The sequence below is a fragment of the Dreissena polymorpha genome, unplaced genomic scaffold (genome assembly GCF_020536995.1).
Source record: "Dreissena polymorpha isolate Duluth1 unplaced genomic scaffold, UMN_Dpol_1.0 chrUn003, whole genome shotgun sequence".
Classification (NCBI taxonomy): Eukaryota; Metazoa; Mollusca; class Bivalvia; order Myida; family Dreissenidae; genus Dreissena; species Dreissena polymorpha.
The window spans coordinates 585,244-603,813 of record NW_026273317.1 but is presented as its reverse complement, the minus strand read 5'-3'; the positions used below and the strand labels follow the sequence as shown (position 1 = coordinate 603,813).

The 18,570-nt window shown below is 35.9% G+C and overlaps 3 protein-coding genes across 3 annotated transcripts in view; 2 read left to right on the top strand and 1 right to left on the bottom strand.

Annotated features, from left to right (window-relative positions):
- LOC127863242 (sentrin-specific protease 1-like) overlaps positions 1 to 18,570 on the bottom strand; it is a 289,205-nt gene that overhangs the window by 184,967 nt on the left and 85,668 nt on the right. The window lies entirely within an intron of this gene.
- Positions 19 to 5,761, top strand: LOC127863264 (biorientation of chromosomes in cell division protein 1-like 1). Its single transcript, XM_052402664.1, has 2 exons — positions 19 to 5,488; positions 5,754 to 5,761. The coding sequence occupies exons 1-2, from the start codon at positions 19 to 21 to the stop codon at positions 5,759 to 5,761; spliced, it is 5,478 nt and encodes a 1,825-aa protein (XP_052258624.1).
- Positions 5,869 to 14,072, top strand: LOC127863263 (uncharacterized). The gene has a single exon (XM_052402663.1). It carries the CDS (start codon positions 5,869 to 5,871, stop codon positions 13,246 to 13,248), a length of 7,380 nt encoding a protein of 2,459 aa, XP_052258623.1. The 3' UTR covers positions 13,249 to 14,072.

Sequence of the window (18,570 nt, the reverse complement as noted above, 5' to 3'; positions counted from 1 at the left end):
ACACATGATATTACAGAAATGACAACCGAGGATGAGATTGTTTCATATACATTAAAACCAGATTTAAATGAGGAGGAACACACAGTTAAAGTACTCAGTGAAGAAGCTGATAAGTCTGAAATTGGATATTTAGAAAATGATAAAGTTGAAGGTAGCGTTGATAAGAAAAATGAGATTACTTTAGAAAAGGATTTTACGATTGACACGGCTTTCGAGGACGAAATTAAAGATGAATTCATGCAAACCATTGTTCCTACGGCAGATCCAGCTGTTCAACACATGGGTGATGTAATACAAGACGACGTGGATTACGAGAAAGCCGAAGGCACTGCTAATGACGTTATGGTATTCAATTCAGAGTTCGAAATTGATAAGCACATTTTAACAGCAGAGCAAATTGAAGATGAAAATGGTCTAACCATAAAAAGAGAAAGAACAACCGTAAGTAGTCAGGTAAATAATGTTAATGAAATGACCGAAAATAGGAAACCGCCATGTGAATATGAAACAGATGCAAATGAGCACAACAGCCAAGATAGAATAATCTCAAGCACAGAGAATAATGAATATGAAAACAAAGATTTAGGAAATATGAAAGTCGAAGGCGTTAATGAAAACAATGAAATGATTTCAGAAATTGATCATCAATTGAACATGATAATAACTGGACAACTTAAAGAAGAAAAGATCGATCAAACTGCTGTACGCCTATGCGGCCTATACGCGTCAGAGAGTGAAATGCAAATGATATCAGTGGGTGAAAAAGTTGAACATGAAATAACTACAAAGGGTGACGTAGAAGCCGCAACTTGTCCGACTAAAGATGTTCTTATGGTGACAGTTGAGAAACAGGCCAACGAATCTGAAACAGATGCGCATAAGCAGAACGATAAACACGAATATATAACTGAGAGAGAAGCGGGTGAGACTAAAATTGACGAACGAGAGGCAAAACCTATCGAAGGCATCGATGCTATACAAAACGTTATTTTTTCTGATACTGAACGCCTCAATCAGACACATAACGACTCCCAAGCTACAGAAGATCAAAAACCGATTGATGAATTTGAAATAATGGCATATGAGCACGACAGCGACAGTGGAAGTATCTCTAATTTATTGGCTCAAGGCACCGAAATTAAGCAATTAGAAAATACAAATGATGAATATACCCATGATCAGGACAGAATTTTAGAGGAAGAAAGTCAAAAGGTCGTCATGTTAACAGATAAACTTGAAGAAGACATGCAGCAAACCCCTGATACTGAATCAGAACTCAATACAATACCTAAGATTGAAGAAATGAATGACGGCATGGAGAAGAAGAATGTCGAAGATACTGATGAGAAGGTGATTGACAATATTCCTGAATCTAAATCGGATATGCAAACCACCACGTTAGTAGAAATCAAAGAACATGATGATCATTTCCTCAAAAGTGAAGAATGGACCCTTACTGGTAAAACACATGATATTACAGAAATGACAACCGAGGATAAGATTGTTTCATATACATTAAAACCAGATTTAAATGAGGAGGAACACACAGTTGAAGTACTTAGTGAAGAAGCTGATAAGTCTGAAATTGGATATTTAGAAAATGATAAAGTTGAAGGTAGCGTTGATAAGAAAAATGAGATTACTTTAGAAAAGGATTTTACGATTGACACGGCTTCAGAAGACAAAATTAAAAATGAATTAATGCAAACCATTGTTCCTACAGCAGATCCAGCTGTTCAACACATGGGTGATGTAATACAAGACGACCTGGATAACGAGAAATCCGAAGGCACTGCTAATGGCGTTATGGTATTCAATTCAGAGTTCGAAATTGATAAGCACATTTCAACAACAGAGCAAGTTGAAGACAAAAATGATCTAACCATAAAAAGTGAAACAACAACCGTAAGTAGTCAGGTAAATGATGTTAATGAAATGACCGAAAATAAAAAACCGCCATGTGAATCTGAAACAGCTGCAAACGAGCACAACAACCAAGATCAAATAATCTCAAGTCCAGAGAATAATGAATATGAAGACAAAGAATTAGGAAATATGAAAGTCGAAGGCGTTAATGAAAACAATGAAAGGATTTCAGAAATTGATCACCAATTGAACATGATAATAACTGAACAAATTAAAGAAACTGCTGATACGGAAGCACAACAGTTCAATGAAAACGTGGACATTACAAAAGACGATGGTACCAGTGATAAAATAAGTGACGGCCTATACGCGTCAGAGAGTGAAATGCAAATGACGTCAGTGGGAGAAAAAGATGAACATGAACTAACTACAAAGGGTGACGTAGAAGTCGCAACTTGTCCGACTAATGATGTTCTTATGGTGACAGTTGAGAAACAGGCCAACGAATCTGAAACAGATGCGCATAAGCATAACAATAAATACGAATATATAACTGAGAGAGAAGCGGGTGAGACTAAAATTGAAAAGGGAGAGACAAAAAATATTGAAAAACTCGATGCTATACAAAATGTCAGTTTTTCTGATACTGAACGACCCAGTCAGACACATAACGATCCTAAAACTAAAGAAGATAAAAAATTGATTGATGAATCTGAAATAGGGGTATATGAGCACGACAGCGACAGTGGAAGTATCTCTAATTCAATGGCTCAAGGCACCGACGTTAAGAAGTTAGAAAATACAAATGATGAATATACCGATGACCAGGACAGAATTTTAGAGGAAGAAAGTCAAAAGGTCAAAAAGTTAACAGATAACCTGGAAGAAGACATGCAGCAAACCCCTGACACTGAATCAGAACTCAATACAATACCTAAGATTGAAGAAATAAATGACGGCGTGGAAAAGAAAAACGTCGAAGATACTGATGATAAGGTGATTGACAATATTCCTGAATCTAAATCGGATATGCGAACCACCGCGTTCGTAGAAATGAAAGAACTTGAAGATCATTTCCTCAAAAGTGAAGATGGAACCGTTACTGGTAAGACACATGATATTACAGAAATGACAACCGAGGATAAGATTGTTTCATATACATTAAAACCAGATTTAAATGAGGAGGAACGCACAGTTGAAGTACTCAGAGAAGAAACTGATAAGTCTGAAATTGGATATTTAGAAAATGATAAAGTTGAAGGTAGCGTTGATAAGAAAAATAAGATTACTTTAGAAAAGGATTTTACGATTGACACGGCTTCAGAAGACAAAATTAAAGATGAATTCATGCAAACCATTGTTCCTACGGCAGATCCAGCTGTTCAACACATGGTTGATGTAATACAAGACGACGTGGATAACGAGAAATCCGAAGGCACTGCTAATGGCGTTATGGTATTCAATTCAGAGTTCGAAATTGATAAGCACATTTCAACAGCAGAGCAAGTTGAAGACGAAAATGATCTAACCATAAAAAGTGAAACAACAACCGTAAGTAGTCAGGTAAAGGATGTTAATGAAATTACCGAAAATAAGAAACCGCCATGTGAATCTGAAACAGCTGCAAACGAGCACAACAACCAAGATCGAATAATCTCAAGTCCAGAGAATTATGAATATGAAGACAAAGATTTAGGAAATATGAAAGTCAAAGGCGTTAATGAGAACAATGAAAATATTTCAGAAATTGATCATCCATTGAACATGATAATAACTGAACAACTTAAAGAAGAAAAGATCGATCAAACTGCTGATACGGAAGCACAACAGTTCAATGAAAACGTGGACATTTCAAAAGACGATGGTACCAGTGATAAAATAAGTGATGGAATATACGCGTCAGAGAGTGAAATGCAAATGACATCCGTGGGAGAAAAGGTTGAACATAAAATAACTACAAAGGGTGACGTAGAAGGCACAACTTGTCCGACTAATGATGTTCTTATGGTGACAGTTGAGAAACAGGCAAACGAATCTGAAACAGATGCGCATAAGCAGAACGATAAACACGAATATATAACTGAGAGAGAAGCGGGTGAGACTAAAATTGACGAACGAGAGGCAAAAACTTTCGAAGGCGTCGATGCTATACAAAACATTATTTTTTCTGATACTGAACGCCTCAATCAGACACAAAACGATTCCCAAGCTACAGAAGATCAAAAACTGATTGATGAATGTGAAATAATGGCATATGAGCACGACAGCGACAGTAGAAGTATCCCTAATTCATTGGCTCAAGGCACCGAAATTAAGCAGTTAGAAAATACAAATGATGAATATACCCATGATCAGGACAGAATTTTAGAGGAAGAAAGTCAAAAGGTCAACATGTTAACAGATAAACTTGAAGACGACATGCAGCAAACCCCTGACACTGAATCAGAACTCAATACAATACCTAAGATTGAAGAAATGAATGACGGCGTGGAGAAGAAGAACGTCGAAGATACTGATGAGAAGGTGATTGACAATATTCCTGAATCTAAATCGGATATGCAAACCACCACGTTAGTAGAAATCAAAGAACATGATGATCATTTCCTCAATAGTGAAGAATGGACCCTTACTGGTAAAACACATGATATTACAGAAATGACAACCGAGGATGAGATTGTTTCATATACATTAAAACCAGATTTAAATGAGGAGGAACACACAGTTAAAGTACTCAGTGAAGAAGCTGATAAGTCTGAAATTGGATATTTAGCAAATGATAAAGTTGAAGGAAGCGTTGATAAGAAAAATGAGATTACTTTAGAAAAGGATTTTACGATTGACACGGCTTTCGAGGACGAAATTAAAGATGAATTCGTGCAAACCACTGTTCCTACGGCAGATCCAGCTGTTCAACACATGGGTGATGTAATACAAGACGACGTGGATCACGAGAAAGCCGAAGGCACTGCTAATGACGTTATGGTATTCAATTCAGAGTTCGAAATTGATAAGCACATTTTAACAGCAGAGCAAATTGAAGATGAAAATGGTCTAACCATAAAAAGAGAAAGAACAACCGTTAGTAGTCAGGTAAATAATGTTAATGAAATGACCGAAAATAGGAAACCGCCATGTGAATATGAAACAGATGCAAACGAGCACAACAGCCAAGATAGAATAATCTCAAGCACAGAGAATAATGAATATGAAAACAAAGATTTAGGAAATATGAAAGTCGAAGGCGTTAATGAAAACAATGAAATGATTTCAGAAATTGATCATCAATTGAACATGATAATAACTGGACAACTTAAAGAAGAAAAGATCGATCAAACTGCTGATACGGAAGCACAACAGTTCAATGAAAACGTGGACATTACAAAAGACGATGGTACCAGTGATAAAATAAGTGACGGCCTATACGCGTCCGAGAGTGAAATGCAAATGACATCAGTGGGAGAAAAAGATGAACATGAACAAACTACAAAGGGTGACGTAGAATCCGCAACTTGTCCGACTAATAATGTTCTTATGGTGACAGTTGAGAAACAGGCCAACGAATCTGAAACAGATTCGCATAAGCAGAACGATAAACACGAATATATAACTGAGAGAGAAGCGGGTGAGACTAAAATTGAAGAACGAGAGACAAAAAATATTGAAAAACTTGATGCTATACAAAACGTCAGTTTTTCTGATACTGAACGACCCAGTCAGTCACAAAACGATCCTAAAACTCAAAAAGATAAAAAATTGATTGATGAATCTGAAATAGGGGTATATGAGCACGACAGCGACAGTGGAAGTATTTCTAATTCATTGGTCCAAGGCACCGAAGTTAAGCAGTTAGAAAATACAAATGATGAATATATCGATGATCAGGACAGAATTTTAGAGGAAGAAAGTCAAAAGGTCAAAGTGTTAACAGATGCACTTGAAGAAGACATGCAGCAAATCCCTGATACTGAATCAGAACTCAATACAAGACATATGATTCAAGAAATGAATGACGGCGTAGAAAAGAAAAATGTCGAAGATACTGATGATAAGGTGATTGACAATATTCCTGAATCTAAATTGAATATGCGAACCACCGCGTTAGTAGAAATGAAAGAACTTGATGATCATTTCCTCAAAAGTGAAGATGGAACCATTACTGGTAAGACACATGATATTACAGAAATGACAACCGAGGATAAGATTGTTTCATATACATTAAAACCAGATTTAAATGAGGAGGAACACACAGTTGAAGTACACAGTGAAGAAGCTGATAAGTCTGAAATTGGATATTTAGAAAATGATAAAGTTGAAGGTAGCGTTGATAAGAAAAATAAGATTACTTTAGAAAAGAATTTTACGATTGACACGGCTTCAGAAGACATAATTAAAGATGAATTCATGCAAACCATTGTAAGTACAGCAGATCCAGCTGTTCAACACATGGGTGATGTAATACAAGACGACCTGGATAACGAGAAATCCGAAGGCACTGCTAATGGCGTTATGGTATTCAATTCAGAGTTTGACATTGATAAGCACATTTTAACAGCAGAGCAAGTTGAAGACGAAAATGATCTAACCATAAAAAGTGAAACAACAACCGTAAGTAGTCAGGTAAATGATGTTAATAAAATGACCGAAAATAGGAAACCGCCATGTGAATCTGAAACAGATGCAAACGAGCACAACAACCAAGATCGAATAATCTCAAGCCCTGAGAATAATGAATATGAAGACAAAGATTTAGGAAATATGAAAGTCGAAGGCGTTAATGAGAACAAAGAAAGGATTTCAGAAATTGATCATCAATTGAACATGATAATAACTGAACAACTTAAAGAAGAAAAGATCGATCAAACTGATGATACGGAAGCACAACAGTTCAATGAAAACGTGGACATTTCAAAAGACGATGGTACCAGTGATAAAATAAGTGATGGACTATACACGTCAGAGAGTGAAATGCAAATGACATCAGTGGGAGAAAAAGTTGAACATGAAATAACTACAAAGGGTGATGTAGAAGTCGCAACTTGTCCGACTAATTATGTTCTTATGATGACAGTTGAGAAACAGGCCAACGAATCTGAAACAGATGCGCATAAGCAGAACGATAAACACGAATATATAACTGAGAGAGAAGCGGGTGAGACTAAAATTGACGAACGAGAGGCAAAAACTATCGAAGGCGTCGATGCTATACAAAACGTTATTTTTTCTGATACTGAACGCCTGAATCAGACTCATAACGACTCCCAAGCTACAGAAGATCAAAAACTGATTGATGAATTTGAAATAATGGCATATGAGCACGACAGCGACAGTGGAAGTATCTCTAATTTATTGGCTCAAGGCACCGAAATTAAGCAATTAGAAAATACAAATGATGAATATACCCATGATCAGGACAGAATTTTAGAGGAAGAAAGTCAAAAGGTCGACATGTTAACAGATAAACTTGAAGAAGACATGCAGCAAACCCCTGATACTGAATCAGAACTCAATACAATACCTAAGATTGAAGAAATGAATGACGGCATGGAGAAGAAGAATGTCGAAGATACTGATGAGAAGGTGATTGACAATATTCCTGAATATAAATCGGATATGCAAACCACCACGTTAGTAGAAATCAAAGAACATGATGATCATTTCCTCAAAAGTGAAGAATGGACCCTTACTGGTAAAACACATGATATTACAGAAATGACAACCGAGGATAAGATTGTTTCAAATACATTAAAACCAGATTTAAATGAGGAGGAACACACAGTTGAAGTACTCAGTGAAGAAGCTGATAAGTCTGAAATTGGATATTTAGAAAATGATAAAGTTGAAGGTAGCGTTGATAAGAAAAATGAGATTACTTTAGAAAAGGATTTTACGATTGACACGGCTTCAGATGACAAAATTAAAAATGAATTCATGCAAACCATTGTTCCTACGGCAGATCCAGCTGTTCAACACATGGGTGATGTAATACAAGACGACCTGGATAAGGAGAAATCCGAAGGCACTGCTAATGACGTTATGGTATTCAATTCAGAGTTCGAAATTGATAAGCACATTTCAACAGCAGAGCAAGTTGAAGACGAAAAAGATCTAACCATAAAAAGTGAAACAACAACCGTAAGTAGTCAGATAAATGATGTTAATGAAATTACCAAAAATAAGAAACCGCCATGTGAATCTGAAACAGATGCAAACGAGCACAACAACCAAGATCGAATAATCACAAATTCAGAGAATAATGAATATGAAGACAAAGATTTAGGAAATATGAAAGTCGAAGGCGGTAATGAGAACAATGAAAGGATTTCAGAAATTGATCATCAATTGAACATGATAATAACTGAACAACTTAAAGAAGAAAAGATCGATCAAACTGCTGATACGGAAGCACAACTGTTCAATGAAAACGTGGACATTACAAAAGACGATGGTACCAGTGATAAAATAAGTGATGGACTATACGCGTCAGAGAGTGAAATGCAAATGACATCAGTGGGAGAAAAAGTTGAACATGAAATAACTACAAAGGGTGATGTAGAAGTCGCAACTTGTCCGACAAATGATGTTCTTATGGTGACAGTTGAGAAACAGGCCAACGAATCTGAAACAGATGCGCATAAGCAGAACGATAAACACGAATATATAACTGAGAGAGAAGCGGGTGAGACTAAAATTGACGAACGAGAGGCAAAAACTATCGAAGGCGTCGAAAACGTTATTTTTTCTGATACTGAACGCCTCAATCAGACACATAACGATTCCCAAGCTACAGAAGATAAAAAACTGTTTGATAAATGTGAAATAATGGCATATGAGCACCACAGCGACAGTGGAAGTATCTCTTATTCATTGGCTGAAGGCACCGAAATTAAGCAGTTAGAAAATACAAATGATGAATATACCCATGACCAGGACAGAATTTTAGAGGAAGAAAGTCAAAAGGTCGACATGTTAACAGATAAACTTGAAGAAGACATGCAGCAAACCCCTGACACTGAATCCGAACTCAATACAATACCTAAGATTGAAGAAATGAATGACGGCGTGGAGAAGGAGAACGTCGAAGATACTGATGAGAAGGTGATTCACAATATTCCTGAATCTAAATCGAATATGCAAACCACCACGTTAGTAGAAATCCAAGAACAAGATGATCATTTCCTCAAAAGTGAAGAATGGACCCTTACTGGTAAAACACATGATATTAAAGAAATGACAACCGAGGATGAGATTGTTTCATATACATTAAAACCAGATTTAAATGAGGAGGAACACACAGTTAAAGTACTCAGTGAAGAAGCTGATAAGTCTGAAATTGGATATTTAGAAAATGATAAAGTTGAAGGTAGCGTTGACAAGAAAAATGAGATTACTTTAGAAAAGGATTTTACGATTGACACGGCTTTCGAGGACAAAATTAAAGATGAATTCATGCAAACCACTGTTCCTACGGCAGATCCAGCTGTTCAACACATGGGTGATGAAATACAAGACGACGTGGAATACGAGAAAGCCGAAGGCACTGCCAATGACGTTATTGTATTCAATCCAGAGTTCGAAATTGATAAGCACATTTTAACAGCAGAGCAAGTTGAAGACGAAAATGATCTAACCATAAAAAGAGAAACAACAACCGTACGTAGGCAGGTAAATGATGTTAATGAAATGACCCAAAATAGGAAACCGCCATGTGAATCTGAAACAGGTGCAAACGAGCACAACAACCAAGATCGAATAATCTCAAGCCCAGAGATTAATCAATATGAAAACAAAGATTTAGGAAATATGAAAGTCGAAGGCGTTAATGAAAACAATGAAAGGATTTCAGAAATTGACCATCAATTGAACAAGGCATTAACTGAACAACTTAAAGAAGAAAAGACCGAGAAAACTGCTATTACGGAACTACAACAGGTCAATGAAAACGTGGATATTGCAAAGGATAGTGGCAGCAATGATAATATAAGTGACAGACAATACGCGTCAGAGAGTGAAAAGCAAATGACGTCAGTGGGAGAAAAATTTGAACATGAACTAACTACAACGGGTGAAACCGAAACCGCAACTTGTCCGACTCATGACGTTCTTATGGTGACAGTTGAGGAACAGTGCAACGAATCTGAAACAGATGCGCATAAGCATAACGATAAACACGAATATATAACTGATGGAAAAGCGCACGAGACTAGAATTGAAGAACGAGAGACACGAAATATCGAAGGACTCGATGCTGTAAACAACGTCTGTTTTTATGATACTGAATGCTTCAATCTGACACATAACGATCCTAAAACTCAAGAAAATACGAAAGTGATAGATGACTCTAAAATAGGGGCATATGAGCACGACAGCAACAGTGATAGTAGCCCTAATACATTGACTCAAGAAATCGAATTTAACCAATTAGAGAATGCAAAATATGAGTATATCGATGATCAGGACAGAATATTAGAGCAACAACGCTTAAAGAACACATTGTTAACAGAACAAATTGAAGACAATATGCAGCAAACTACTGATACTGAATCGGAACTCGATACTAGACGGATGAATCATGAAATAAATGACGACGTGGACAAGCGTAAAGGACTAAATGTCGAAGGACTATTTGCTATACAAAACGTCAGTTTGTCTGATACTGAACGCCTCAGTAAGACACATAATGATAATAAAACTAAAGAAGATGCAACACTGGTAGATGAATGTGAAAAAGTGGCAAATGAGTCCGACAGCAAAAGGGGAAGTGTCTCTAATACATTGACTAATGAAACAGACGTGCATCAATCAGAAAATACGAAATATGAATATACCGATGTCCATGACAGAATTTTAGAGCAAAGCACAGAACAGAGCACATTGTTAACACGAACAATTGAAAAGGACAGGCAGCAAACCTCTGATACTGAATCAGAACTTGTAGACAGACATGTGAATGAAGTAATAAAGGACGGCATCGGAAATGAAAACGACGAAGATACCGCTGAGTCGGAAATTATCAAAAGAGATGATGATAAATGCAACAAAATTGAAGAAGAAACAGTTGCTAATCAGACAAATAAAGTTGAAACAGATTTAAATGAGCAAGACAGCAAAAGTGAATTAATTTCCAGTCAAGATGCTATTAAATCTGTACCTGGTGATTTTGAAAATAGGAAACTGGCAGTGAACGTTGATAAAGAAAATAAGCGTTTTTCGGGAAGAGATTATCAGTTGGACATGGTGTTAACTGAAAAACATACGGAGGAGCCGATAGTGCAAACCACTGATACGGAAGCAGAACAAGTTCCTATACTTAAGACTGTGGAAATTAATGAACACGTGGAAACTAATACACAAGAAGGCAGTAAAAGAAATGTTATTGATAGCATATCTGAGTATGAGCGAGAATTTGAAATGACATCATTTGGAGATGAAAACGTTGAAAATGCAGTAATTCCGTCTAAGGACGTTCTTACAGTCCGTAAGAAACCAGTATATATACATGAACATGATGCAAATGAGCAAGACAAACGCAAAAATGTTACTGAGGATGAGGTAGAGAAAATTGAAATTGGAGGAAGGGAAAAACTTAAGATCGAAGAAACCGATGCTTTAGAAAATGAAAGTTTTTCTTATAATGCAATAGACAGAATATCTGAGTCTGAGCCTAACATGCAAATGTCGCCAAAAGGTGTGGAAGTTGAACATGAACTTTTCACAATCGGTGAGGTAGAAACCAAAATAAATGCGACTAACGACACTCTAAAATTGCTAGAAGGGGAGAGACCGCCATATCTTTATAAAATTGATGCACATGAAGGCATTACAAACGGAAACATTACTGAGGAGGAGGCAAAAGAAACTAAAATTGGAGGAATAGCCAAATTACACGCCGAAGGAACAATTTCTAAAGAAAATGACAGTCCTTCTGATACTGAACGTGTCAGTGTAAAAAATGACATCCCTGATATGAAAGAAGATGGGAAACTGTTACATGAAACTGCAACAGGTGCAATTAAAGATGAGAACCAGCAATCCAATAAAACAGAAGACGACGCAATGGTTAAACGGGTGAATGCAGTAATGAATGACGATATGGAACATGAAAAAGACAAAGGGGCTGATGACCACGTAATTGGAAGCGTAAAGTTGATATATGAGTTCAATAGTTACAAGCAAACTAAATTAGTAGAAGTACAAGATGAAAATTATCAATCCGCCAAAAGTGATGAAAAGGCCGTAAAAACCCAGACAAATGGTGTCACTGAAATGCCTAAATATGAGCCATACGTCCTCAGGGAACCCCTCTCCAAAGATGAGAATAGAAATGAAAGCATGTCTGAAAAAGAAGCTAAGATGGAGACAACCGGGAGTGAAAATGCATGTAATGAACAAGAGAAAGTGACAGATGTTGTCGAAGAGAATGAAGACAATGTGAATTGCGATGATGAAACTCTTGAAATCATAGCCGAGCGTATCGTACAAGCTGTATTTAAACAAATATGTGAAGATGACAGATATACTGAATGGGAACACGTATTAAGTGTAGCTGAATCTGAAATTGGCATCAATAAACAAGACATCAATAGCAAAAAGATCGACACTGAAGTCATCAAAAGGAATGAAAAAGTTGATGAAAAATTCGAAAATATGATAAACACTGAAACTGATGATGAATTAGAAAACGAGATATCCGTAGACACACGTGAAAAAGGAAATGACATCCTAGAAGACAAAGAGCAAGGTCTATTGGACAAGGTGGCATTAGAAGAAGGTACAAACCAGAGGGACTATGTTAAACCCAAAGATTATATTGAGAAAGAAAATGAAAATCGACCAGACATGGAAACCGTCTCAGAGGAGGTAAGGAATCAAGAAAGCACCCATCACCAGGAAAAGGAAACGCAGTCCGTTATTAAACATACCGATTTTATTCCCAAGGTAATGGAAGATGAAAAGTTGAAAACTGAAAATGAAGATAAAGTTGAGATAACAATAAGTTTAACTGGGTCTACAACAAAAGTAAGTGAAAAGGTAGATTTAAGACATGAAAATAAATCAAACTTAGAAAACCTCGAAAAGTCAGATGACTCCGTTATGTTATCAACTCTTTCTGATATCACATCAAAAGAACTTTATTCTTACGAAGAAACGGCGAATTCATCACAAGCTGGAGACCTAAACGATGATTTTACTGAAAACACATATTCAGACACATTTGAGTCCGTTTCTGAACATCATTCTACGAATGGAACATCAAATATGCTCGAAACCCATCAGTCAAATGAAAGTGTTACCTTTGGTTCCTCTTTGACAATACCTGGGATGATGCTGCAAGGCGTACGAAGGTCGTCACTGTCTGATTTGGAAGACTTACCAATGGAATAGGCGATTGTAATAAATGACTCATATTTTAGATATATTACTATGATCATTTTTATTAACCATTAAACAATCACCATAGTAGAAATGCTATTGAAAATCATTCGCAAAATAACTAGTAGATATGTAATATTATTCAAGTATATCATGTATATTGGCATGTTCTTATTTATCGTTTCTAATTGCTTGCGTTATCCATGTATGTTTTAAGCACTTAAATAGAATGTTGCTTCCAATACAAGCTCCTCTTTTGACAATGTCTTTTATAGACTAGCTGACAGTTATACAATTTTTGTAAGCACTTTCCATTGTATGCATTTAAAAAATAATTAGTTTGCTTTTATAATTTTCATTTAGGCATTTTGTGTTTTTATTTCTAATATGCAGGCCTTTTAATCCCTGTGTGTGTGACTGTTGTATAACTTAATTGTTTAATTTTGGTGGTTTGTGTATTCAAATATGTATGCATTGTAATGCAATTTTACATGTGATTAGTATTCTGTTAAGAATATTTATAATTGATAATTCATCAACCAATAGAAATGTGTGAATCAGTGAACAGTAGACCAATTATAGTTATATATTTTTGTTAAGTATATTTATAATTGATAATTCATCAACCAGTAGAAATGTGTGAATCAGTGAACAGTAGACCAATTATAGTTATATATTTTTGTTAAGTATATTTATAATTGATAATTCATCAACCAGTAGAAATGTGTGAATCAGTGAACAGTAGACCAATTATAGTTATATATTTTTGTTAAGTATATTTATAATTGATAATTCATCAACCAGTAGAAATGTGTGAATCAGTGAACAGTAGACCAATTATAGCTATATATTTTTGTTAAGTATATTTATAATTGATAATTCATCAACCAGTAGAAATGTGTGAATCAGTGAACAGTAGACCAATTATAGCTATATATTTTTGTTAAGTATATTTATAATTGATAATTCATCAACCAGTAGAAATGTGTGAATCAGTGAACAGTAGACCAATTATAGTTATATATTTTTGTTAAGTATATTTATAATTGATAATTCATCAACCAGTAGAAATGTGTGAATCAGTGAACAGTAGACCAATTATAGCTATATATTTTGTTAAGTATATTTATAATTGATAATTCATCAACCAGTAGAAATGTGTGAATCAGTGAACAGTAGACCAATTATAGTTATATATTTTTGTTAAGTATATTTATAATTGATAATTCATCAACCAGTAGAAATGTGTGAATCAGTGAACAGTAGACCAATTATAGTTATATATTTTTGGGTAGACAAAACCACATGACTGCATAATTAAATATATTCACTGTAAACCCTTGATCAAACAATTAGCTTATGGCATTGTTTAACGAGTAAATGTATTCTAATCATTGCGTATATCATATAATGTTATATATTTTGAACAAATTAATAGTGCCACATATTTGCTTTATGTTTGTATTTATTCATTCATATTATACATGTATGTATATTTGTATTTCTATCTTATACTGCCTTTGTATATGTATGTATGTGAATAATTGTCAAATTAAAATACACATACTAATCTTTTAAACTGTTTAATTGATGATATGATGTCGTGCTATATTTGCGACTAATAAATTTTGATTAAAAATAAATGCTTTTTTATCATCGAAAAGCACACAAGCACACAGTGTTCAAAATATCACAAAGGAGTTCTGATGTTTCATAATTTTTAAATTATCACTTTACTAGAAACATAGAATGTTGCGGCTCATTTTAAATGTATAAATATTGAAACCAGACATCACCAAGAGAAAAACGCGTCAAATCTGAAAGTGTTATAAGGCAAACAACGATTGCCTAAAGTCCTCACAGTGTGTCTCCTCTTACGCGCATGTGCTTGTTTTCCCTAAGGAGATGGTCATTTTTTTGCGCGCATGAAAAGAATGTAATCACTGTGAGGAGTTTTCTTATTGCCTATACACCACAGAAAAATACATACATGGCCAAAACTGATATTTTGGAAAATGACGTTAAAAGGAAGATTTGTTCAGTATCGGGACAGCCAACCAAACTGGATAATGTTCTTAAAGTTGTAATCTGGAACTCCATACTGTCTGAATCTTTTAAACAACGAAATTTAACTCTTTGCATGCTGAGAAATTTGTCATCTGCTAAAATGTTGTCTGCTGAATTTTGAAAAATTAGCATTTTCTTTGGTTTTTTTCCAAAGAATACTATCAGAATAGCAAATAGTTTGGATCCTGATGAGACGCCATGTTCTGTGGTGTCTCATCTGGATCCAAACTGTTTGCAAAGGCCTTCAAAATTCGGTTTCAGCACTGAGAGAGTTAATACCCAGGTTCAAATAAACCTGACTACTTTTAGACTAAATTTACCAATGGTAGTCCCATTCAAATAATGGTAGTTCAGACAGTATGTGGTGTTTCAAGTAGTCTAATTGGTCGGCTTGGTTTTCAGTTGTTTGCTTGCGGACAACTAAGGTTAGTGGTATGTGTTGCAAGTCAGTCTGCTCTTAACTACCCTAAGAACGATAACCACCGCATCTGCCCGTTTATACTTTACCACTGGAACACTGCAGACAGTGAGTGTGTGTATGTAATCAATAGTGTTTAACAGTTTGTGTGACGACATTTGCCAGTTTGTCATTGCAATCGGTACATATTGGCTGCTTTCAGGGAAAACGGGGCTTAATGCATGTCAAATAAGTGGTGTCTCATATTAGCCTGTGCACACTGATTAGCCTGTGCAATGAGCACTAGCTAATCAAGGACGACACTTTCTGATTTTAAAATGTTTTTAGTTAAATGAGAGTTTCTGGTACTGGGATGACAATTAATGCATATGCATTAAGCCCTGTTTTCCCAAAATGAAGCTTAAATTATATTTTCTATTAATGATTTGAACAAAAAAAAGATAAAAGTGATAATAACTTCAAAATAACCTCGCTGACAAGGCAAATAAACATATTCACTTTTAAATCAAATAAACAACCAATGAGTTCTAAATTTTTACCTTATGGCAGTTTTTAGTAAACATCTAAAAGGGACCTTTTCACAGTTTGTCATTAAATGCTTAATATTGATAAATGTAAACATTGGATAGTTAAAGCTCCATTTAAAAAAAAAGAATAAAATTAAAGAAACAAAAAAAGTTACCCTCAACTGGGCTCGAACCACTGACCCCTGGAATAAAAGTCTATCATTTAGACCACTCGGCCATCCGTGCTCATACAATGAGAGATGTATTTGATACTTTATATAAGCAATCCTAGTAGTATCACAAAATATAATGAAAACAACAGAACTCTCCAAATTATTAAATTGTTAAACTTTGTGAATTTACCAAAACATGAAAAGGTCTGTTTAATGTCTTCAGACTTGCAAATTGAATGAGTTCAATACATTGTTAGATCTTACATCATGAATAAATTACAAGTTTAGTGGTTGAGTGTTAGCCTGGGGCCAGTAGATTTAAGCCCAGGAAACTCAATTTCAAAAGTTGGTTACAGTTGGGCTTAAAAGCAGGGCAACTAGCTTTTTCAAAGCTTGAACAACTCAATCCAATTAAACATACAATACAAATTGGAGACTGTGCATCAACTAGGAGTGATTCTATTCCGGCTCACAAGACATGATGCATTAAAAGTCTGTCATGTCGGCAAAATTGTTGCTCAATAATTTAAAGAAAATAGCTAAAGTATTAGATACACATAACACAACAGGTACATGATTCTAGGCTTGTTATTCTTTAGCAAGGCAACCAAAATTCTAAAGATGGTTGCCAGTGCAGCAACCACTTGCGAAAAAAAAAGAGACATATTGTTGTTATTTTGTCTAAGTTATCTCTATCACATAAATATGAGGATAAACAGTGCACACACATCTCGACCGGTGCTTTAAGGCACTCTTTATAAATTTGAGTGGGTTGTTTTCATTTCAAACTTGCGATATAAAAAGCTATAACATATTTTTGAAAACTGAGTTGCATCTAAGATTATGCAATAGCGAACAACTTCAGTGCCTTCAGCGCTTTGATTTACTCCCCCCCCCCCCCGACAACGCCCACCCCCACATGAGAGAATTTACCAAAATAGTTTATACTATTTAGGAGCAAGTAAATTGGGGGTATATTATGATTTTGTTAGGGTTATATCCACCCTAAGGCATAAAGAGACAGTGGCCTCGGCAACAATTTTCCACCTTAATTAGAGTGACATCGTTAAAATATCAGTAGCTGCATTTTTACATATAAAAGGAGCTTGTGATGCCATTTTTTTGCATCATGTTAAATCAGACGATACAAGATAACCTCATCACAATATCGTGGACCTGGAACCCATAAATGACTTAACAGTCTATATGTACAATAAAGGAAGCTTCCAGTTAATAGATGTGTGCTGTGTAAGGCAATACTTTAAAGGTCAAGTTTAAATAAATTTAAATAAAAAATGTATCAACATTCTAAACTCTTTTGATTGAATTAGGACTCTGTCTATAAAAAACAACAGGTGCAGCTAGACTGGTTCTACAGTGCTACTAGTACAGGTTACACCCCATCAACTAGGACTGGTTCTACAGTGCTACTAGTAAAGGTTACATCCCATCAACTAGGACTGGTTCTACAGTGCTACTAGTACAGGTTACACCACATCAACTAGGACTGGTTCTACAGTGCTACTAGTACAGGTTACACTCCATCAACTAGGACTGGTTCTACAGTGCTACTAGTACAGGTTACACCCTATCAACTAGGACTGGTTCTACCCAGCAACTAGGACTGGTTCTACCCTGCAACTAGTACTGGTTCTACCCAGCAACTAGGACTGGTTCTACAGGGCTACTTGTACAGGTTACACCCCATCAAATAGAACTGGTTCTACCCAGCAACTAGTACTGGTTCTACCCTGCAACTAGTACTGGTTCTACCCAGCAACTAGGACTAGTTCTGCCCAGTAACTAGGACTGGTTCTACCCTGCAACTAGCACTGGTTCTACCCTGCAACTAGGACTGGTTCTACCCAGCAACTAGTACTGGTTCTACCCTGCAACTAGTACTGGTTCTACCCAGCAACTAGGACTAGTTCTGCCCAGTAACTAGGACTGGTTCTACCCTGCAACTAGCACTGGTTCTACCCTGCAACTAGGACTGGTTCTACCCAGCAACTAGTACTGGTTCTACCCAGAAACTAGCACTGGTTCTACCCAGCAACTAGGACTGGTTCTACCCTGCAACTAGTACTGGTTCTACCCTGCAACTAGTACTGGTTCTACCCAGCAACTAGCACTGGTTCTACCCAGCAACTAGGACTGGTTCTACCCAGCA